Here is a 22,347-nt window from a genome sequence, read left to right as displayed (position 1 = left end):
AGACAAATGAAATTACACAAATAAATAATTTTTTTTATTTTTATTTTTATGCTCTCAATGGTCTATACCAAACACTACTAGAGAATAAGAATTTGTTCCTTTTTTATTTTTTTACATATTTTTTAAGAAATATTAATATATTAAATACATTTATTAAATAATTTTATATATTTCAAATATAAAATATTTTTTCAAATTATTTTTACATAACAAAAAAACACTTGTCAAATACATTCTATATATTAACATATAAATTAAATAAAAACAATTGAGATGAATAAAATCGATTTCCCACTTGTGCCCTTCTCTCCCCCCCGAGCATTGTTTGTCTGATAATGTCCAAATAATTTCTCCCTTTGTCTATCGACACCGTTCCCAAATGGCGGACGCAATCCAAATTGCAAACCATCTGAAAAACCCCAAAACCCTATAAATGCGAAATCTCTACAGGCCCAACAATGGACGTGGTCACATTCGGGATCATAGTAGCCATTATAATCCTCTTCCTCTGCGCCGTCTGCTTCATCGCCGTCGAGGGCACCTGCAAGAGAAACCGCTCCTCTTAATCCCCAAATCACCCGCTCACACTTTTCGCTTCAGTTTCTTCGGCGATTCTTAGTTGCCGATGGGCGGTGTTTCGAATAATCGCCGCCGGATCTGGTTGTGTCTGTTTGTCGTCTCGGCGGGGGTGACGGCTGCAGTAGCTCACCAGTGCAGCCACGACCACGACCATCTCCATCACCATCACCATCACGAGTATGGTGCGGATGTGGACTTAATTAGGGAGAATCGGCGGAAGCTTCTACCGGAGGAAATTGCAGAGGAGGAAGATCTGAGGATGATGTTGGACCACAGTGAGCTTGATCGGGTAATTGAGCAAACACATCGGCAGGAGCTTTCTGGGATTGGTAAATTAATTGTTCTTTCTTAATTGCTCCATTATCTGGTTTGATACTTCTTTGTTGATCTGATTCTTATCTAAAGGTCTTTGTTACTTTTCTGTCGAAGATTTGGATGTACTGTCTTTGTAGAGCTTCTCTTTACTTTAATTGTTGCCATGTTCTTCTCGAGCATTAGATTCTTCTCACTTTAAAGTTTCCTTAGTAGGATTGCCTCTTCTTTTGTGTCACTGTTTTTGTTGCGATTAGGAGTTATCATTTCTGTGATAGTATTTGAGATCATTGCTGCAATGTAGTGAGACTGTGTACTTATATTATATATTTCTTGTAGTATTTAGTTGAATCTATATGTATTCGCTGTTTTGGATGAAAATTTTGTGTAATTTAGAATGGATATGACGCTTTAATGGATCCCAAATGCACCGGAAAAGTAAAGGAATATGTTGCTCTATTGAGGTTTTCTATAGAAGAACTGTAGATCAGATGATTAGGATCCATGGAAGCATACAAGCCCAAATTCACGGGATAGGAGTTAGGACTATGATCCATGTTTCACTCTATAAACCCTGAGTTTTGAATTTGAAGTAGGTGTATAGCGATAGAGATTTCTTGATCTCATGGAGAACTCTGTCAAATTTACATAGTCTGCGATTGGTTTGGGCGATTTTAGACTAAAGAGATTTCAAAACACTTCTTCAAATCCATTTGTTTTTGTTTGACAAGACGATGGATTTCATATCTACAGAGTCAACTGTAGGTTTCAATTCCATCCCTTTAATGCTATGTCATTTTCAATTCTTTATAATACCAAAATTGGATTTAAATTCCAAGTATTTCCCCTCAAATCCAACTACATCTAACAAAACAAACCCTAAGAAAACCTTGAGAAAATTTACTTTCTGAAAACATTTGAATTTGAACACATTCTTTATAGTATTGATAAATTTTATATTCAATTTTCTTTCTGATAAGAGTCTTCCATCATTAAGATTCCATTCGATTGTATCAGATGCTCTCTTAGTAGACTCTATGATGATGTTTCCTATTATAGTTCTAAAACTCCACTGTGAGTTTCACCTTTGTGTATAATTTGCAGGCCTTTGGTTACATGCTATGGCATGTTCACTATTGGTTAGCCTGGCTTCTCTCATATGCCTGGTTCTATTACCAGTTATATTTAGTAAGTAAACTGAAGATCATTGCTTTGTTCTCTTGATCCTGAACAGATGTCCAGTTATGCTTATAGCTAACTAAATTTGGAATTCTGGGTTTCTGCAGTACAAGGAAAACCGTCGAAGATAGTTGTTGATTCTCTAGCATTATTCGGGGTCAGATTATCTTATGCCCTTCTTGTCTTTGGTTTATATACATTTCTTACTCGGATCTGTTACAATTCTTTCCAGTTTTTAGTTCTCTTTCGGTTATCTGATCATTCCTTATAGTACCTCACCTATGAGCTTGCTACCAAATATGAATACTCTCTCCCATTGACTTCTTTACTATTTGTTTCATTATAATTAGCATTTCAGTCATTTTTTAAAGTAAATTCAGCAGAATTTTTGTAGTTTGTTTTCAATGTCGAAGAGGATAGTGCATACACTATTTCCTATGGAGGCATCTATATCCTGATTTCTTATCGACTTTTTATTCAGGCTGGAGCAATGCTGGGTGATGCATTTCTTCATCAGTTGCCTCATGCTTTCGGTATGAAGCAAAACCAAAATTTTGTTAATATTTGGTATCTGTTACTTACTATATTTCACTTCCCTCTAATAACATCCACCTATCTTCCTAGCTCGATAATATTTGTTTTCCATAAATTTGGTGTAATTGGTGGCTTCATCTAGCATGTTAAGCTTCTTCATTGGAAACAGCAGAAACTTTTCATTGCAGGTGGTGAGCATTCTCATTCTCACGATCACCATGACGATCATGCTCATCATCACCACGGTGTAAAACAGTCACATTCACATTCCTTAAAGGATCTTTCCATTGGTTTGTCAGTCTTGGGTGAGTATATATATATATATATATATATATTTTAAGATCTCCATTCTACTTTAGTTCAAGAACTGTTATTTGATGTATGAGCCCGTGTTTGAATCCTTATCTACTGCAAACACACTTTCTTCTCGTGATAATCAGTCCTTTTTAATGGATGATTTAAATTTTATATTTAAACTTTGTTCAATACATGTATCATGATTATTTAACTTAAATGGTTAAGTATGGACTTTCTAACTTCTTCTATACATACTGCAGCTGGAATTGTGGTATTCCTTATTGTTGAGAAACTTGTGAGGTACGTCGAAGAATTTTCTGGAGTGGATGGGCCAGGTCTTGGCCATCACCACCATCATCATCATAAGCATGCTAAAAAAGTAAAAGCCGATGATGCCACACAGGAAGATCCCCAAGAACCGTCGTACAATGATGTGGCAAATGGAAGATTATTGGATCAAACATCTGACGAAAAGGAATTGAATAGATCACCTACTGAGAGTGCCAGCGGTGATAAATCAAGGGAAAAAACAGTTTTACGGAAGGTGCAGTAAGATGTTTTTCCACCATGGCAGTTTTGTGTACCCCTTAACCTACCTAACATTGGCATATATCTAACTGAGCGATGTGGCAATTACCTAAAGCCCTTATTTTCTTGAGAGAGGGGATGATGAGTTATACGAATGCCAATCTGCTTGCAGAGAAACACGAGCATCGCTGCTACTAAAGAGGGAACTGACTTAAGTGCTGAAAACAACTCCGATGGTAACTTGGAATGTGTAGAGAAGAAAGAGCCGGTCAAGACACATTCAAGTTTAGTGTTCGGTTATCTGAATCTCTTCTCTGATGGAGTGGTAATTTGATCCCCTTGAGTTATATTCAACCTTTTCTTCTCCGCTTGATTCTTTTTAGCCTATTTATTATGCTGATTTCACTCATCGAACTGATCTGTAAACTTTCGCAGCATAATTTTACCGATGGCATGGCATTGGGAAGTGCCTTCCTCGTATATGGCTCAGTTGGTGGGTGGTCCAGAACTCTGTTTCTGCTTGCACATGAGCTTCCTCAAGAGGTTCGGCTCCTCGTTCCAAAATTCCGTGTCTGTTCTTTGCTCCCGTAATTTTGAGAGAATGATCCCCATTTGGTTCGTCTAATAGTTTTGCATTTTTAGGTAATTTTTGGATGCATCTCTCTATTTGATATAGAATTAATATAATTGAGTTGCTTAAGCTTGGGTCCCAAAAGGACTATAACTCGGTCCGGGTTGTTAATTATTAAAAAAATGGACGGTCATTATTTGTCTATTCTGTGAAAAGCTTTGGTACAAGGCTTGTGTTTTACATAAAGGCTGAGTTGAGTTTGAAAATCGAAATCTTGGGACTGTTTTAGTTAACAAAAAATGATACCTTTTGCTCTCGAATCTAATTCATACAGATAGGCGATTTCGGGATTCTTGTGAGGTCTGGTTTTAGTGTCTCGAAGGCCCTCTTCTTCAACTTCCTGTCTGCCTTGGTCGCATTAGCCGGCACTGCTCTGGTTTGCCATCTCTCTTTCATGCAATCGAATAAACACACCCTACACACATACTGATTGGATCGTTGCTTTGCCTTGCAGGCGTTGATGTGGGGAAAAGACCCGGGCCAGTCGTCTTTAATTGAGGTTCCTTTCATGAACCCCCTTTTTTCCCTTGGACCTCGAATGCTTATCTTTATGTAATGTTCTTGTTGTAATCTGGGTCAGGGATTTACTGCGGGCGGGTTCATCTACATTGCCCTGGCCGGGGTGCTGGCGGAGATGAACAACAACGGCACGACGGCGGCTCCGAGACATACGATGACACAGTTGATCTCGTTGGTGTCAGGTATGGGCGTTGCCCTTTGTATATCGCTTGTGGAATGAATGATTTGATTATTCCCTTATGTGTTGTACAATTTCTGTAAGTTTGTTTAACTTCTACTCTCTTATACTTATATATATATATATTTTTTTTCATTTTATGAGATATAATAGTTCAATAGCATATGCTGCTATTTATTGATTTTAGTAAATGAGATATGTTTATAAGATATATTTATAAAGTATTGACTGTCATCAGATATTATGTTATATTTTTTATTTATGAATTTGTCATAATCAACACTAATTCTTCTCCGTGTGCGTATATATATGTATCTTATAAGGATCCAGCGATGATACAATATTGATTAAGTTTGTGGGGGACAAAAAGTCATTTAAATCTAAATAATTTAGTCAAATTTTGATAATATAAAAATTACTCCCAATGTCCTACATAATATAAGCCGTAGATACGAAAATTTAGATAAAATATACCCTTTTTATCTTATAACTATAGTCTTAATTGAGTTGGACATGAAATTTAAAGAATATTGAAATTATATTGGTAGTTGGTAAAAGATATTTTTGCCAAAATTAATGACAACTGTGTAATAAAAATGAAAAAGTAAGAGTTATGGAAATAAGATTATTGTAGTATTGTATTGGAAATGAGGGAGTAATTAATAAGTAATTAAAAAAATGTATTAGTAAAAATAATTATTATACAGTAAAAATAATTATAGATTAAGATTAATATTTAAAAAAATTTTAAAATTTAAAATATGATTAAATTGTATAATCAATTTTTTTAAAAAAATAAATAACAAATTATCTAGAATGAAAAAAATAGAAAATAAAGACAAATTATGTAGGACGAAAGAAATAATACTTTATTTTGAATGTTATTTTGGTGAAAGAGTATAATAGTATTATTTCTTAATGTACTCAACAAGTATTAGCTCCATTTTACAATTTTACTTTTTATTTAAAATTGTCTCACATCACTAGTATTTTCTTTTTACTCCGTTTATAAGGTCCTTGTTCAATTATCAAATTTACTCTTGGTCCCTCTAAATTAAGAATATTATCTCTATTGTTATTAATTCGACTAGCAATAGTATAATATAATATTTAATTTTTATTTCATTTCAAATATATATTTACAAAAAAATCAAATTAAACAAGTGCATTTATTTAACAATTATTTTTTCTTAAATACTAGTAGTATTTAACTGTGACGAATTTTCTAAAAATAGAAATAAAAAACAATTAGTTGAGTTGGGTTAATACGACGCCGTGTTGAGTCAAATAAAATCGACGCTCCCAACACGTCCGCAACGCAACCATTGAAACAAACATGCAGCAGCAGCAATGGCTCCCCGCCTTTGTCCTCTAGATTCTTTTCAGATTCCATTTTCCCCCAAATTCAAATCCCCCTTCTAATCTCTCCACCGGCGGTTCACCGTTCGTAGCCTCTCCTCCTCCGCCGCCGCCGCAGCAGCAACTATGAGGCTATGGCAGAGAGCCTCCGGTGCCTTCAAGGACCACAACAGCCTCTGGCAGACCAATCTCTCCTCCCGCTGCACCTGCACCACCGCCACCGCCGCCGCCTTCCGCAACCTCGACATCGAAAAAGCCGTCATCCGCTCCACCTCTCACTCCGATCTCTGCTTCAACCGCCGCAGCGTCCACCGCGTCTGCGAATGGCTCCGCCTCTCGCCGTACAACCTCGTCCCGCTCCTCCAAGCCGTTTCTCGACGAATGTCGAAAACGAGAAATTGGATAGTTGCGTTGAAAGGACTCTACCTGATGCACAGCGTGATCAATTCTAGATTGCCCTGCGTCAAGGCGATCGGACGGCTGCCGTTCGATCTATCAGATTTCAACGATGGATATTCCCCCAAGGCCAGATCCTGGCCGTTCAACGCTTTTGTTAGGGCTTATTACGCCTTCCTCGATCAGAAATCGGTTATTATTTTCCTGCAGGGGAGAGATGTTAAACGCCGCGGCGGCGACGGCGACGGCGACGATTCGTCGTTGATTGCCGGCGAGCTTGCGATGCTGCAGAAATTGCAGGCGTTGATAGATCTGTTGTTGCAAATCAGGCCGCAATCGCGAGCAGCTTTCGTTCCGATTGTCCTCGAGGTCATGGATTGGATCATAATCGAGATCTACGATTTATACAGCAGGATTTGCCGCGGAATCGCGCTTGTTCTTCTGAACATCTACTCCGGCGGCAAGGCGGAGGCGAAATTGGCTCTGAGTGTCGTACAGAAAGCGAATCAACAAGGCGAGGATCTCTACCAGTACCTCCATTTTTGCCGGAAATTAGGTATTTCTCATTCCTCTGCTTTTCCGGCGGTCGATCCGATTCCGAAGGACACGATACACGAACTCGAGCAAATCATCAACCGATTTTCGCACGACGAAGAGGCGAAGCGCAATCACAGCAGTGAAGAAGAAATTCGCCATTTAACATATGGTTTTAACGTCAATGGAAGGTCTTCTTCTTCTTCTTCTTCTTCACAGAGGGATCAGCCATTGAAGGCAATAATCAGTGGTAAATGGGAGAAATTCGAGGAAGAAACGGTGCGCGATGCAGAAATTCCTGATTTGATCAGCTTGTAATCAATCAATTAATCGGGTATGCACAATCTAATTTATTTATTGTTCATCATCATCATCATCAATCATCATTATCTTAATTATTGGGTTTTCTTAATCAAGAACAAAAAGGGGCATCAATATCTGAAACAGGAGACTAATTAAGGGTAGAGTAGATGTGAATTTGCTTGTTGCATGTTTTTCAGAAAGGTTCATCTTTCTCACTATTTTATATTCGTTTTTATTGTTTCCTTCATCATTTTTCTATACTATACTCATCAATATATATATCTCTCTCTATATATACAGCTTCTCATATATATATATAATTAGAATAAAGCGATGTCTAAAACACAAATGGAAATTAGTGTTGAGAATGACAATTTTTGTTCAATCAATTTTCACTTATTTGACACTGTTTACTTTTAGAAAAATATCATATTAAATATATTTTTTTTCATAAAAAAATCAAATCAAGTACTAATTTTTTATTTTTTATTTTTTCAAAACTCCAAAATTCTCAAAAAAATCTCTATCTAAACAAACAAATATAATGATTTCTTTGGTTGTTTTGGATTTGAGAATTGAAAAATAAAAAATAAATTATGTTATAGTGCTCAATTTTATTATATTTTTTAACTTATACAATTCTGAGTCTATATAATATACTGTATATTTATTTATTTATTTTATAAAAAATAACATTGAATATAAAGTATTATTTTTTATATTATCGATAATATAATATTATTTTTATAAAATATTATTTAAATTAGAAATTCAAATAAAAAAATCCAAATTTTATTAATATTTAGTCCATTACAATAAAAATATATTATTTGGTCTTACAAAAATATCAAATAAAAATAATATTTATTGTGAAAACACTGACATATAACTAAACAAACCTTGATGGTGTATTCAAATTTGTATTCATGAAACCATAATTAGTGATTCCTCTCTTTTATATTTCCCACAACAGTTGATAAAATCAATCATATTTGAAGTATAAAACATCACATATATAATAAAAGACTGCCATCACCTATCACTTCAAGAGTCAACACTAACATTTTCAACATGTGTATATAGAAGCTTTCCCATTACAAATTCAGGTTTTTTACAGAATAAAAAATCAAATACACAATAGAAGCCCATTTAGCACACTAAGCCCGGAAGAAGCTTGGTGGAGTAAAGCCCTGGCCAGCCCAGAGAGATGAAGAGATAAAATATAATAAATAATTACTGTACAATACATATATTAAAATGCCTTTATTTGAAATAATAATCTTAACGAGTCATCTGCCACTACTTTTACACTAATACACTCACAAGGGCAAAAAAATCTTTTATCCATACTTTTTACCCACTATTAATATAATATCAATATTCCTTAAATCTCGGGCCGAACACAACTCAGACTATAGTTTTGGGACGGAGAAAGAATAAAAATAATGAATGTGATAATGTATTAATGTTTTTGAAGAATATGTTGAAAAGTTTTTGTTAAGAAAACAAACACACATTTCTAGACAAGAAAAAAATAAATAAATTCATAATTTTCATAATCTAGCATATGTGGTAAGATCAATCAGCATCTACCGAGATTAATTGTGTAATTTTGTACTAAAAAAAACATGTTATATTTAATTTTAGCACAAGTGACCAGAACTAGTCAGCATCCTAACCATCGGCCATAATCTAGCCAATAAACGGTAGAGTCTACGCCTATTCCAACATAAAGTATTGACGTATGTTGGCTTTCTTCTTCCTATTTTTTTTCTACACATTTTTTTGAAAAAAAATAATACACTACGTACATTCAATAAAAGATTTATTTTCCAACAAACACTCGTTGTATCTACCTTTATCATGTAGTTATTAAAACTAATCAATACCGCCACCCATAATCTAATCAATAAACGACAAAATCAACAACGGCTACACCTATTCGAACAAAAAGTACGACATGTGTCTACTTTTATCATGTTGTTATTAAAACTAACTAGCACCCTAACCGTCACTCATAATCTAGTTAATAAACGATAAAATCAACAATGGCCACACCTATTCGAAAAAAAGTATGTATCTACTTTTATCATGTCGTTACTAAAACCAGCATCCTAACCGTCACTCATAATCTAGTTAATAAACGACTAAATCAACAGTAGCTACACCTATTCGAACAAAAAGTACAACATGTGTTGTATCTACTTTTATCATGTCATTATTAAAACTAACCAACACCCTAACCGCCACTCATAATCTAGTCAATAAACGACAAAATTAACAATAGCTACACCTATTTGAACAAAAAGTACGATATTTGTTGTATCTACTTTTACCATGTAGTTATTAAAACTAACCAGCACCTTAACCGTCACTCATAATCTAGTCAATAAACGACAAAATCAACAACAGCTACCCCTATTCAAACAAAAAGTACCGACATGTGTCTACTTTTACCATGTAGTTATTAGAACTAACCAACACCTTAACCACCACCCATAATCTAGTCAATAACCGACAAAATCAACAATAGCTACATCTATTCGAACAAAAAGTACATGTGCCGTATCTACTTTTATCATATCATTATTAAAACTAACCAGCACCCTAACCGTCACTCATAATCTAGTCAATAAACGACAAAACCAGCAATGGCTACACCTATTCGAACAAGAAGTACAAAATTTGTTGTATCCACTTTTACCACGTAGTCATCAAAACTAACCAGCATCTTAACCGCTACCCATAATCTAGTCAATAAATGACAAAATCAACAATGGCTACACCTATTCAAACAAAAAGTACAACATATGTTACTAAAACTAACCAACACCTTAACTGGCGCCCATCATCTAGCTAATAAATGGAAAAATCAACAACGGCTACACCTATTCGAACAAATTGTTGCATAACATAACAAAGTAGTCAACTTCAAGTAGTTAGAAACACTCCAAGGATTATAGGCGAGGTCATTAACTAAGCATCTACTTTCCAATGCCATAAGAACATCGAAGGTAAAGCACTGCGAGACTAAGGACAACAATACAACATAGATTTGTTCCTACATTGTAGTCATCCAAAACCTCAAGATAATCGAACATTCTCAAAAATACCAGTCAAAACAAATCAAATCCGCAGGCAGAACATAGCAAAATCCATCGAAAATACATACATTCAACGTTCGGGTAAACCCCTCAAAAATCATCCATTAATCCGAAAAACAAAACGATTTGCGATCTCAGCTTCGGAGCATCGAAAATTATCATGAAAAAGTTTGCATTGAAAAAAGGGGGCCGGAGAATATATACATACACCTGAAAAAAGTCGAGGCGCGCTCGCCGCAATCAATCGCTCGATCTACCGGATCACCACGAACTTGTTGGTCCCATGCTTGGCCCAATAAGTCCTTAAGTCGATCGCGTTGGAAAAGTCAAACCCTTCTCCGGAAAGTTTCTCCAGAACTTTCTTGAAAGCACCCTGACTCATCTTCCGACCAGCAATTCTCGCCCCGCGCCGTTTCGTGCTCATCGGGAGCGGATACATCGATACAGTCGTCGTACAGCACGCTGACTGCCACCCGCCGCACCCCCACCTATAGCACTGCTGGGGATTCCCAGTGCACGAGCAAACCGGAATCGGGATACCGGTGATGTCCATATCAACGCCATTGATAACAACCTCGACACTCCTCTTCGACGTTTTCGCACGTTGGGAAGATGGGTTCCCATTCCTGTTTCCGTTTCCGTTCTCCTTTGGAGCAGGAACCTTTCTTGGCTTCTTCGCCTTTGGGGTCGACTTCGGGGCTGCCCTCTTTTTTTTCGGGCCATCCTCGTTCTTAACCGGAGGCTCTTCCAACTCCAATTTTATCTCGTTTTGGTTCACCATCTGCATCGCGGGTTGGGTTCCGGAGGCCTCAGCTGCAAGGACGGGATTGTACGGGTTGTCGGGGAACATGTGCATGAACTTATCGCGGTTGTTAATCCAATTATTCCGGACATAGTCGATCTGCGTCACAGGTGATTCACTTACCATGCAATTCCGGGGATGGTAGCCACCGTTGGATGAAGGCATCATGGGATTATCCCGGACCAAAAGGAATGGCTTTGTTTCTCGCTCCGCCGCCATCGACGGCATGAGATGCAGCCCAAGATGCCCTTTTTGAGGCGGCTCGTAATATCCCCAATTTCGAAGGCTGTCTTCATCCATAGCTACACATTCAGAAAAAGGGTTAGTACAACGAGCATTTTTACACGATATAGTAATTTCATTTTCACCATTTTTCGGCATCTTCAACACAACCTACTCGGAAACAATGACAAAAATTAAAAGAGAGACTCGGAGAATGCAATCCATCTAGAATGTTTGTAATTGAAAGAAAATGGTAAATCAAGTTACAAATATGGTAACATGGTTACTATGTACGTGCAATGACAAGTGGATCAAACTCTACATACGATAGAAGAAAAGGACATTGTACGTACATAGTAACCTTGTTACCATATCTAAATCAATTCGTCGACAAGAGAAAAAAGGATAAATCTAGAATGCCGATCATTAATAAAAGCAAGTAGATCAAGGGACAGGATATGAAGTAGAGTTACTACGACATGCATTTACGTGGCAAAAAGATTTCGATGTCACCATTGTAGCCTTTGCATTATAACCAATTCGACAAGACCAACGACAATCCATTTAGAATGCAAATCATTCATAAACAAGTAAATCAAGCTACACAACTCAAAATCAAGAACACGAGTACGCACATTTACATGCTCGAAAGATTTCCACTATAAGTACAACGGATTCAAGATCCACGTTGAAAAAAACCATTGGCAGTCCATTAGAATTTAGAATATCAACAAACAAGCTGAATCTTACAAATTTACAAAAGCATAGATATATATATATATACATATCATTGAACATTTATAGAACAATAATTCAAATGCTAAAATAATTCCAAATCCTTTTGATGGAATAGAGATTCTTCGATGCATATATATATAATCACATGAAATTGTAGGCAAATATTCATATCAAACAAATCTGCGCAGATCAGAAAACCAATAGCGTTTTAAGAAAACAAATCTAGGCAATCTCCAGAGTCGAAATTGAGATCTGAAACGCGAATGAGAAATCGAGTACGAAAATACAGCAAATCATCAGATCTCGTTAGACAAAACGAAACATACGAATCAAAACATCGATTTAAATCTACAAAAAAAACAAAGATTCCTCCAAAATAACATAAAAAAAAAAAAGAGAAAAAGGAATTAACAAATATTCAAACTTTACATCACAAAAACAGATCTGAAAACACAGATTCACAAATAAATCAGATCTGAAGCGACAATTAGAAGCAAGCAAATCAGCACATCTAGTGATAACACATGCATTCTACAAATCACAGCATATTCCAAAATTGGACATAAAAGAGGGAGAGAGAAAATAAAAGAGCAGACAACATATTTAGAATTGGGAAGCCATCGACAGGGAAAGAGAGGAGAAAGAGAACAAAAACAGCCATGTAGAGGGAGAGAGAAATTACTTATGGGTAAACTGCTCTTTTAGGTTTTTTCTTCTTCGGAGAGAGAGAGAGAGGAGAGAGAGAATATAGAAAGAAACAGGGGGGAGAGAGAGAGAGAGAGAGAAGGGATGGGTTCAACTTTCAGTTTTGAACAGAGACATGATGAGATAGATATGCTTCGCCTACTCGGATGATGTGTTTGGGAAAATATATACTAATATATATTTATAAATTATTTTTTAAAAAAAAATAAATTGACTTGTTTATTATTACAATATTATCTTGAAAAAATAAGTATCTTTCGAATTATATTTTTGTAACACTCCCTCCATCCCGCTAAAAAGTATACATATTTCTATTTTGTGACGTCCAATTACAAAGTAAACATTTTATTAAATACTTTATTTTTTTCCACAAATACCTCTATTTTACATCACATCATTACTTTTACACCAAAAAGCAAGGGCAAAAACTATTATTACACTACTTTTAACTACCTATAAACACCGCACCAAAAATAATTGTATACTTTTTTTGTGGACAGAGGGAGTATAACATTAAAAGGTATTCTTTATTTAAATATATAGTCCATGTGTTACTATAGATACGAGAATTTATGTAAAATATAATTAATAAGTAATTAAAAAATATATTAGTAAAAATAATTATAATATACTAAAAATAATTATAAATTAATATAACTAAATAATTATTAGAATTTAAAAAATTATAAAATTTAAAATAAAATTAAAATGTATAATTATATTTTAAAAAATAATAATAAATTATATGGGATAAAAAATATAATACGATATAGTATAATTTATAAGTAATGAAATATTTTTTAAATAAAAAATATATAGAAGTATTAAATTTAAAATATGTGCATAATAAAATATATTGAATAGGAAGGAAAAAAAAAAAGGTATTGCAGTATAATAAAAGGGAAATATAACCTAACATGCCTATCTAGAACGGTAAATTGTTATTCCTTTTTTTGTTCTTTTTTACTTCATTTAAATTTATTCTTATTTACTTTTTTTTTTGTCATTTTAATTTATTCTCGGTTCATTTTTAGTTAAAATATATATATATTTTTACTTCTTTATCCAAAAAATAAAAAATTTTATATTTACTTTTTTTAAAAAAAAATTCAAGCCAAGTCAAATGAACACATAATTGGATGACGGATAAAGTATTTTTTATCTTACATACAATACATTATTTAAATTGATTTGAAATATGATATTAATTTTAGTTTTAGTTTAAATAATAGTATTTTAATATGATATTTTATGAGACAAAATAATATATTTTTATTGAATATATAAAAATTAATAGTGTTGATTGCGATCTGAAATCACAAAAGAATATATAATTTTTTTATAAAAATACATACTCCCTCTATCATTCATCAAAAAATATTCTCGTTTCTTTTTCAAGCAAAAAATGATTACTTTTTTTTACTGTAAAAGAAAAATATAACAATTATTACTCACTTTTATTAAAACTCGTGCCTAATCAAATGAGCATCCATTTGCATAACGGGGTAATATTTTTTAAAAAAAAAAAATATAACACATCAAACTTCATCATAAATACCTACACATGTAGCATATTTTGTAAGAGAGAAATAGAATTATAATGCTTATTATATTTATAAAGTATAAAAGAAACATTATCTTTGGCCGAGTGTGTTGTTACTATGAAGCCTAATTAAGCGTCAAATTATCGCCTTATAAGACAAAATTTAAAGCCTACATAAATAGATTTTGACTTTTTCAAAATAGATAAATACACTTCTGTCTGTACATTTATGCGACAGTAGAACTAATTAACGATTTAACGCTGTTATAAACTATAATTAAATAAAATATATATAATATGTATGTCATTTTGTAGAGAATAAAATTTTATATAATACAAATAAATATTATAATTAATATAAATTAATACTTAAATCACACTATTATTAATTATATAAATATAATTTAATACACTTTACATCGTTACATTATTACCTATCAAATCAATATCTATTAAAACCCTTTAAAACCAAAACAAAACCTATTAACCCAAAGGAAAACATTTTTCCAAAATTACAAAAAAATTCAAATTCAACTCAAATCAAAACCAAATCTTTCCAAACTAATACAAAAGAAACACACCCTAAGTAAATATTGTGAGAGTTCAATACACACAAATACTATGTTGTGTGTATGTTTGTTTGTGTTTGTATTCGTGTCTTGTTCGATAGGGCAAGGGATGAGACGATAGATGAAGCCCCACAAGCTAAGAAAGCGACGAGAAGGAGTACCGCCGGGAAATAAACTCTATCGAAGAAATCATTGAGCTTCACTCGTGCAAGAGACAATGTTGTAATGTCCAAATTTTGTTCGAGGTCATCCACAGAAGAATTGAGGATTTTCTTGAGATCTACCGTAATACCGAATGCAGCTCCCACCCCTGTTGCTAATAACCCCATAACAACCTATACATACACACATGTATATATAAACTGTAAGTGTGTTTTACATTCAAAATCAGATTTTTTATTATTTGGACTTTGCATTTTTAAAAAAAATATATATATTTTTTTCTTTAAAAACACATCTCATCATTCATGATTTTAATATCAAATTTAAATTAAATTTTTTTAAACCCAATCAAATGATCAATATATATAAATATATATGTTCTCGCACTCACACATATTAACCTTGTCACCAACAAACTCGAAGACGAGAAGCTTAGCATGGTTAGGCAATTGCTTCCCCGAGGTCATGACTTGATGTATCGAAAAGGGTATTTGAAGTAATGTATAAGCCAATCCTATTACAGCGGTAGAAAGCGCGTATCTGTAAATTCATCATCATCGTAAAAAGAAAAAAAACTAAATTATCGTAGAAAAAATCTCATATATTTGAAAGTTCATCATCTTAAGCTTTAGAATACTATACTACGATCTTATAATCATACTTGATCCATAAAAATCTTTTTTCAAAGTAAATATAACAAGAAAATTTTGATTAATATTTACCTATATGAATAGATATCATTGAAATGAACGGAAGCCTCTGTGTAGTAACCTCTGATAGTTGTAGAATTGGAAGCAAAAAGACTAGTCGACACTATCAAACAAGCCACGGTGACTAGTTTCATCACCAAAGAAATTACAGAAATTATTTGCGACGGTTTTTGTGATATTTGAGCTTCACTTTGATCTTGAACTTGATTCCAAGTTTGAGATTGATCTTCTCGATCATGTTGTGGTGGTAGAGTTGTTGACATTCTTACAACAAGTTATTGTGGGAAGATTACTACTGAGGCAATAAACATATATATATATATAAAGAGAGATAGAGAAATGTAATTATATATGTCGGTAAATTTTATGTAAGTTGACAATTTACATTTAATAAATGGTATTATCTTTCGTTCTAGTTTAAAATATTATTTTTATTATTTTTGTGTATCTTATTAAATACTTTTATTATTATTGTAAAAATAATTATACACTAATATCAAAGTGTTTTTAATATTTATATAAATTAAAAATATTGTATTACAGATAAACATAAAATACAAAAAATGCAAAATATTGAATTTATTTTTATATATTTTCACTAATTAATAAAATATTATTATTTTTAAATTTATTATAAAAAATGTACTCCCTCTGTCCCAGATACCATGTCCACGTTGCCGTTTCTGTCCGTCCCACGTACCATGTCACTTTCTTTTTTGAAAATGATTACACACTTTAATCTCATTCTAAATTTTTTAATTTTATTATTTTTAATTTTAATTAAACTAATTAGTTATCTTAATCTTAATTTATAATTATTTATATTATAGGATAATTATTATCACTAATACATTCTTAATTATTTACTAATTACACCCCTCTTAAAATACCGTGTGTACAGTATAGCAGACACGGACGGAGGGAGTAACAGAGTACATTTGGTCACCACGGTGGGAGTAGAAAAATAATCTTCATTGTATTTTGGAGTATTGGAATGTTTTAGGTGTTTTAATTTGTAATTTATTAATGCAATTTTTTATTTTTATTTTTATTTTTTTAACAAAAAATACCATATTGAAAGAAGTTAGAATTCAAAATAAATAACATATATACATGATTTTCTAAATAATAAATTATTTGTTGTAAATTTATTTGTGCAAAATAGGAAGCACGGGTAAACACTACTTGTGAGTTTTTTTTTTTAATCCGCAGTCGCTACCCGAAAGTGCGCACTAAGTAAACCTCCGGTCGAACCTAATACCCTGCAAATTAGACTCGACGGAAAAATCACACTAGACGAACCATATGTAACAGGTGAACCCAAGGCGTCGGGAATTTGAACCCATGACCGAAACTTGTGAGTTTTGAGAATACAGAAACAGGATTACAAAGACAATAATTAGAAATGAAGTAATAAAAAAAAATATTATTATTTAATCTAATTTGTCGTCTAATAATAATAATAATAATAATAATAATAATAATGTCTGAATTGCCGCTCCATTCATGTTTTCTTCTTATTGTCAATTTCGCAACATACGAAGATAAAATGACAAATGAATTTGATGGTTATTAATTAATACTTTTAATTTATTCATAAATATAAACAAAATCCAAATTCCAGCCTGAAAATGCATTGATGAAAAATATGCATCAAATTCTAAAATACGTTCAAATAATTTAAATCATAAATTAATTAACTAGAAAATGGGGTAATTAAGTACATTCTAAATGATTTTGTTTGGTCTTAGATTTCACCGGGACTATTTATTTTTTATATTATGTAAAAAAATAATTATTCTTTTTGCAAACGGACAACAACCAACTTTGAAATATTCACCTCTAATTATATATATATATATATATATATTTCATTTGTGAACATCTCATTAAAATCAACGTTTATACTTATACTAAATATACAGTAAATAAAAAAAATTCCATAAAAAATGACTGAGAATAAATTTGTAACTTAAATTTGAAGATTTGATTTGGATTTTAATTCTTATATATTTTGATATAATATTTTATCGAAATAAATTTTTTATTACAAAAATAAATAATACTAAAAAAAATTAAAGAAAAAAAAAAAAAAAAAAAAAAAAACTCATTTTGAATTGGTTCGAATATGACGGGTCGGGTCGGGTCGGGCCGGGCCGACCCACCCACCTGTAGATGGTTCATGCCCGGAAGATCCCGATGTTTGGTGCATTAAATTAATAAAATTTAAAAAAGTTTGGCGGTAGAACTTCCACTCGCGATATGTTCTGAATCTGAGGTTGTACAACACGCGCTCACGCGCTTGTCAGTTTGCGTCCATACACGTGTCCGTATGTATCTATATTCTATACATGTTCATGATCCTCTTTTTGAATTTTCTTTGTTAATCAACATTATCAATCATCTCGTCGATTTCGTGCCTCGTTCGTCAAATCCACGCAGGAAACTGAACATAGGATAAGAAATCGGAGATGGCGACGCTGACCGTTCCTCCGGTGGTGACAACGCCTCGGGATGATGCTGTTCAGCTCCACCGTGCTTTTAAGGGTATTATGTAATTTTCGGTTGTTGATCTCCGCGGTTTTCCTTTTTCTGTGCTGTGGATTTGCGTGAATTTGGTTTGATGTGCTTTTGATTTGATGTTAGAGGCGATTTTAGGGTTTGGGCGATTTTTTAGGGTTCGCTGTCATATGCTTTGCTGTGAATTTCACATCGTGGATAGGTTGAAGCAATTTTTGTGAAATTTGGATGGATCCCAGTTAAAACAATTTATTCAGCAACTGTTTCTTGGAGATTTTTTCTATCCTAATTTACTGTTGATTATATCTAGGGCTTTTCGACGTTTTCAGATCATTTTCCATGAATTGTATTTCTGTTGGTTTCCATGCCTATTCAAGAGCATCTGATGTTTGCTCAAGGAGAGTAGATTTTTAACTGTTGTAATTATCAAATCTATTGTTAGGTTTTGGATGCGATACTGCCGCAGTTGTGAATATTCTAGCCCATAGGGATTCAATGCAGCGTTCTTACATAGAGCAAGAGTATCGAACTATGTATTCCGAAGAACTCTCTAAACGCCTGGGTTCAGAACTAAGAGGTGATCTAAAGGTATGAAGAAGAATTGAACATGATTATGTGTTCATTAGAATTGCATAGTGTTTAATTCGAACAATTTTCTGCTGGCTGTGGTTATATAGCTAAAGTTCTTGAATTACACATGTTTTGAAATGATCCAGAAAGCAGTTTTATCTTGGATGCCTGATCCGGGTACCCGTGATGCAACAATAGTAAAGCAAGCTTTCTCTGGCGACGTCATTGATTTAAAAGCTGCTACTGAGGTCATATGTTCGCGAACCCCATCCCAAATACAACAGATGAAACAAATATACCTTGGACGCTTTCGGACTTATCTTGAGCATGATATTGAACACCAAGCATCTGGTGATCATAAAAAGGTCTCTTCTTTCCTTCCGTCCTCTTTGTTGTATATAAAAAGTATGTATTGTTTATGTTGGTGCACATCTAATTGATCTATGCTTATTTCAAAGCTTTACACACCGGCATTGTAAATACGAACAAGTGAAATGATTAAAAGTCGCGTATTTATACAGTTCTGTTTGTGTAGAGGAATTAGCTCCAATCCTTTATAATGGTAAAATCTTGGAAGTTGGAAATGCAAAGTGAGACCCTTCTTGTGCATCAATTTCTATAATAATTTAGTACTGCGACCTGAAAAAAGCTAATCTCCGGGTTTTTCATTTGTGTTCAAAGATCTAATTTTAAGAAATCCGATAATAAGTAAATCCAAACCATTATTAGTGGGTGCTTAGTAGAAATTTGGTAGAATTTAATCAATCTCTCACCCCTTCAATGCTCCCATCTGCAGTTGCTACTTGCCTATGTTACTGCCATGCGTTACGAAGGTCCGGAGGTGGACAGAGCAATGGCAGAGCAGGATGCTAAATCCCTCTACAAAGCAGGTGAAAAGAGACTGGGAACTGACGAAAGAACTTTCATACGCATATTTTCTGAAAGAAGCCGAGCACATTTAAATTCCGTTGCTTCTGCTTACCATAACATGTATGGAAACTCGTTGAAAAAGGTATACATTCCAAAACATCCTTTGACATAAAGCTCCCAATCTCCATCTCAGCGCGCGCATTCTTGCAGGCCATAAAAAAGGAAACCTCGGGGACCTTTGAGTTTGCCCTCTTGACTATATTACAATCTGCAGTAAACCCCGGGAAGTACTTTGCAAAGGTAATGTGATTCTCATTTAATTACCTCTAATTCTCTTGATGCTAATTGGAGTTATATTCCCCGCGTTTACTTTATTTATTTACCCTAAGTTTGCGTTGTAAATGCATTTTAGTTGCTACACAAGGCCATGAAAGGCCTGGGAACCAACGACACGACTCTTATCAGAATAATAGTGACGAGAGCAGAGATGGACATGCATTATATAAAAGTGGAGTACGAAAAGAAATACAGGAAGCCTTTGAATGATGCCGTCCATTCGGAAACATCGGGGCATTACCGGACATTCCTTTTGTCTCTCTTGGGAGCAACTCATCATTCTTGATTCCCAGGTTCATCATTCCATCCTATCCTCATTTGTATGTATTTGTAAAGCTTTGGAAATGTCTATTCCTCTATTTTTTTATTTTTTTTTCATTTTCTTGCAGGTATTGTAGTAATTGCTTTAGTTTGTCTGTGGAAGTAATTTTTTTTATATTTTTTTATTATTATTATGATGTGAGAATCTGGGCCGTTGTAATGGCAGTTGGTTGGTTTAGGGCATTTGGGTTTTCTGAGTTTAGTAGAATGTTTTGATTCATTGATTTGATTTGTGTGGTTGTATGTATGGAAGTGTTAGGCTATTAGTAGATTGTTGGGTGAGATTTATGGTTGTGTTCTCTTTGAGTTTGCTTTTAATGTTTTACCATGTATATTTTGGTTTTTAATAAAAATATATTTAGTTTTTTTTATATATAATATTATATATATTAATTATTTGATTTAAAAATACTAAAAAGTTAAAACGTAAAGAGGTTGATGTGATGTAATTGTTTTATTTGATATTTATTTTTTAAAAAAATTTGAATAGTAAAAATTTCCTGTAAAATTCAAAAAAAATACAATCTAAGTGTTTGTTGTATGTTTGTTTCTATTTGTTAATATATTTTTTTTCAAAAATTAAATCAATTACATAGTTTTTATTTTTTTGTGTTATATTAAAAATTATTTTTAATATTCAAAATATTATATTGCTTCCTCCGTCTCATATACAGTGTCTCTCATACTGTAGACGGGAGGGATGTAATTAGTATATAATTAAGAATGTATTAGCGAAAATAATCCTATAATATAAATAATTATAAATTAAATTAACATAACTAATTAGTTTAAAATGAAATTAAAGTTTTTAATCATTTTTCATAAAAATGAAAGTGACATGGATATGGGACAGACAGACGTGATATGTGGTCAGACAGAAACGGTAACACAGACGTGGTATGTGGGACGGAGGAAGTAATATTTATTTATATTATTTTATAAATTATTCAAATTTAAAATTTTTACTATCAAAAATTAAAATTTAAAATTAAAACCTTCAAACAAATACCCTGTACAACATAATGAAGGCGGTCGTGAAATACTTATTAAGCGATCGTGAAATACTTATTAATCATTTATTGTTTTTCATGAAGTTTAATATTTTGAATTTACTCGTCCAATAATTTTTTGATGAATTTTGGAGTTTAGATTTGGGGTCTTGAAATGTTAAAATTTTAATTGAAATAATCTATTTGACTTCATATCAGTGAATATTATTGTAATATTTAGAATGTAAAAATTAAATTTTAATATAATAAAAAAAATTGATTTATTTTTTTTTAGAAAAAAAAAAATGAATAATATAAGTCCGGATTGAAAATCTACAAATAAATGGCAACACATTCCTAATATGGGCCGGGCCCTAATAAAATCCCAAATTATCAGCCCATAAAGTATTACCATAAGTCATTTTATTATCAAATTAAGTAACGTGACTTTATTACATACATTGACTTCAATTTAAAAAATAATAATAATAATAATAATAATAAATGGTAAGAAGCACCAATTCCATATCAAATTGCACTTAAATTGATATAAGTTAAAGAAATAATTAATCTCACAAAGACATTTCATTTGGGAGTTTGAGTGGAATATAACTCAAAAATATTCCCATCAATAGAGACATCAAACATAGTACTAAAAATTTACACACATTTTAAATATAATGGGCTCAATAAAATATAGACATTCTTTCTTTGCCACTAGCTGCAATTGTATTATTCTTAGTATTTTATTTTATTTTTAATAATAATAATAATCATAATAGTAAGTCAATGGGGGGCATTTGGGAATGAACAATTAGGGATTATTAAAACAATAAA

At 32.9% G+C, this 22,347-nt stretch overlaps 5 protein-coding genes across 6 annotated transcripts; 3 read left to right on the top strand and 2 right to left on the bottom strand.

Moving 5' to 3' along the window:
* The first annotated feature begins 300 nt into the window (after positions 1 to 300).
* On the top strand, positions 301 to 4,897 carry LOC127263961 (IAA-alanine resistance protein 1). The gene is made up of 11 exons (XM_051293284.1): positions 301 to 908; positions 1,996 to 2,079; positions 2,178 to 2,227; positions 2,552 to 2,603; positions 2,793 to 2,909; positions 3,162 to 3,445; positions 3,602 to 3,754; positions 3,865 to 3,972; positions 4,335 to 4,436; positions 4,515 to 4,559; positions 4,641 to 4,897. Exons 1-11 carry the CDS (start codon positions 626 to 628, stop codon positions 4,797 to 4,799), a joined length of 1,437 nt encoding a protein of 478 aa, XP_051149241.1. The 5' UTR covers positions 301 to 625; the 3' UTR covers positions 4,800 to 4,897.
* A 1,171-nt stretch (positions 4,898 to 6,068) lies between these two features.
* On the top strand, positions 6,069 to 7,641 carry LOC127263420 (putative clathrin assembly protein At1g25240). The gene has a single exon (XM_051292429.1). It carries the CDS (start codon positions 6,243 to 6,245, stop codon positions 7,362 to 7,364), a length of 1,122 nt encoding a protein of 373 aa, XP_051148386.1. The 5' UTR covers positions 6,069 to 6,242; the 3' UTR covers positions 7,365 to 7,641.
* Positions 7,642 to 10,439: 2,798 nt separating this feature from the next.
* On the bottom strand, positions 10,440 to 13,054 carry LOC127263815 (protein BASIC PENTACYSTEINE2-like). The gene is made up of 2 exons (XM_051293048.1): positions 12,898 to 13,054; positions 10,440 to 11,557 (listed from the first exon to the last, which is right to left on the bottom strand). Exon 2 carries the CDS (start codon positions 11,553 to 11,555, stop codon positions 10,707 to 10,709), a length of 849 nt encoding a protein of 282 aa, XP_051149005.1. The 5' UTR covers positions 11,556 to 11,557; positions 12,898 to 13,054; the 3' UTR covers positions 10,440 to 10,706.
* A 2,028-nt stretch (positions 13,055 to 15,082) lies between these two features.
* Positions 15,083 to 16,167, bottom strand: LOC127264005 (CASP-like protein 4D1). The gene is made up of 3 exons (XM_051293331.1): positions 15,917 to 16,167; positions 15,596 to 15,734; positions 15,083 to 15,367 (listed from the first exon to the last, which is right to left on the bottom strand). The coding sequence occupies exons 1-3, from the start codon at positions 16,165 to 16,167 to the stop codon at positions 15,083 to 15,085; spliced, it is 675 nt and encodes a 224-aa protein (XP_051149288.1).
* Positions 16,168 to 18,281: 2,114 nt separating this feature from the next.
* LOC127264213 (annexin D5) lies at positions 18,282 to 20,887 on the top strand. 2 transcript variants are annotated; one of them, XM_051293670.1, is made up of 7 exons: positions 18,282 to 18,451; positions 18,867 to 19,012; positions 19,141 to 19,359; positions 19,791 to 20,006; positions 20,075 to 20,164; positions 20,277 to 20,493; positions 20,590 to 20,887. In XM_051293670.1, the coding sequence occupies exons 1-6, from the start codon at positions 18,376 to 18,378 to the stop codon at positions 20,484 to 20,486; spliced, it is 957 nt and encodes a 318-aa protein (XP_051149627.1). In that variant the 5' UTR covers positions 18,282 to 18,375; the 3' UTR covers positions 20,487 to 20,493; positions 20,590 to 20,887. The 2 variants fall into 2 exon arrangements, with proteins under 2 accessions (XP_051149627.1, XP_051149625.1); XM_051293668.1 differs by having other exon boundaries at positions 20,277 to 20,887.
* The last annotated feature ends 1,460 nt before the right edge of the window (positions 20,888 to 22,347 follow it).

This window comes from Andrographis paniculata, unplaced genomic scaffold, assembly GCF_009805555.1.
Source record: "Andrographis paniculata isolate CXL003 unplaced genomic scaffold, ASM980555v1 Contig69END, whole genome shotgun sequence".
Lineage (NCBI taxonomy): Eukaryota > Viridiplantae > Streptophyta > Magnoliopsida > Lamiales > Acanthaceae > Andrographis > Andrographis paniculata.
Note: the sequence above shows the minus strand (reverse complement) of the source record. Positions and strands in the feature narration are given on the sequence as shown.

Excerpts from the sequence above, each read along its gene's own strand:
- LOC127263815 (XM_051293048.1), bottom strand. The coding sequence starts at position 11,555 with ATGGATGAAGACAGCCTTCGAAATTGGGGATATTACGAGCCGCCTCAA.
- LOC127264213 (XM_051293670.1), top strand. The coding sequence starts at position 18,376 with ATGGCGACGCTGACCGTTCCTCCGGTGGTGACAACGCCTCGGGATGAT. Across the intron at positions 19,360-19,790 it reads CATCTGGTGATCATAAAAAG|TTGCTACTTGCCTATGTTAC; the intron begins GTCTCTTCTTTC and ends TCCCATCTGCAG. Across the intron at positions 20,165-20,276 it reads CCGGGAAGTACTTTGCAAAG|TTGCTACACAAGGCCATGAA; the intron begins GTAATGTGATTC and ends AATGCATTTTAG.
- LOC127263420 (XM_051292429.1), top strand. The coding sequence starts at position 6,243 with ATGAGGCTATGGCAGAGAGCCTCCGGTGCCTTCAAGGACCACAACAGC.
- LOC127263961 (XM_051293284.1), top strand. The coding sequence starts at position 626 with ATGGGCGGTGTTTCGAATAATCGCCGCCGGATCTGGTTGTGTCTGTTT. Across the intron at positions 2,910-3,161 it reads CATTGGTTTGTCAGTCTTGG|CTGGAATTGTGGTATTCCTT; the intron begins GTGAGTATATAT and ends TACATACTGCAG. Across the intron at positions 3,446-3,601 it reads AAAAAACAGTTTTACGGAAG|AGAAACACGAGCATCGCTGC; the intron begins GTGCAGTAAGAT and ends ATCTGCTTGCAG.
- LOC127264005 (XM_051293331.1), bottom strand. The coding sequence starts at position 16,167 with ATGTCAACAACTCTACCACCACAACATGATCGAGAAGATCAATCTCAA. Across the intron at positions 15,735-15,916 it reads AATGATATCTATTCATATAG|ATACGCGCTTTCTACCGCTG; the intron begins GTAAATATTAAT and ends ATGAATTTACAG. Across the intron at positions 15,368-15,595 it reads TCGAGTTTGTTGGTGACAAG|GTTGTTATGGGGTTATTAGC; the intron begins GTTAATATGTGT and ends GTGTATGTATAG.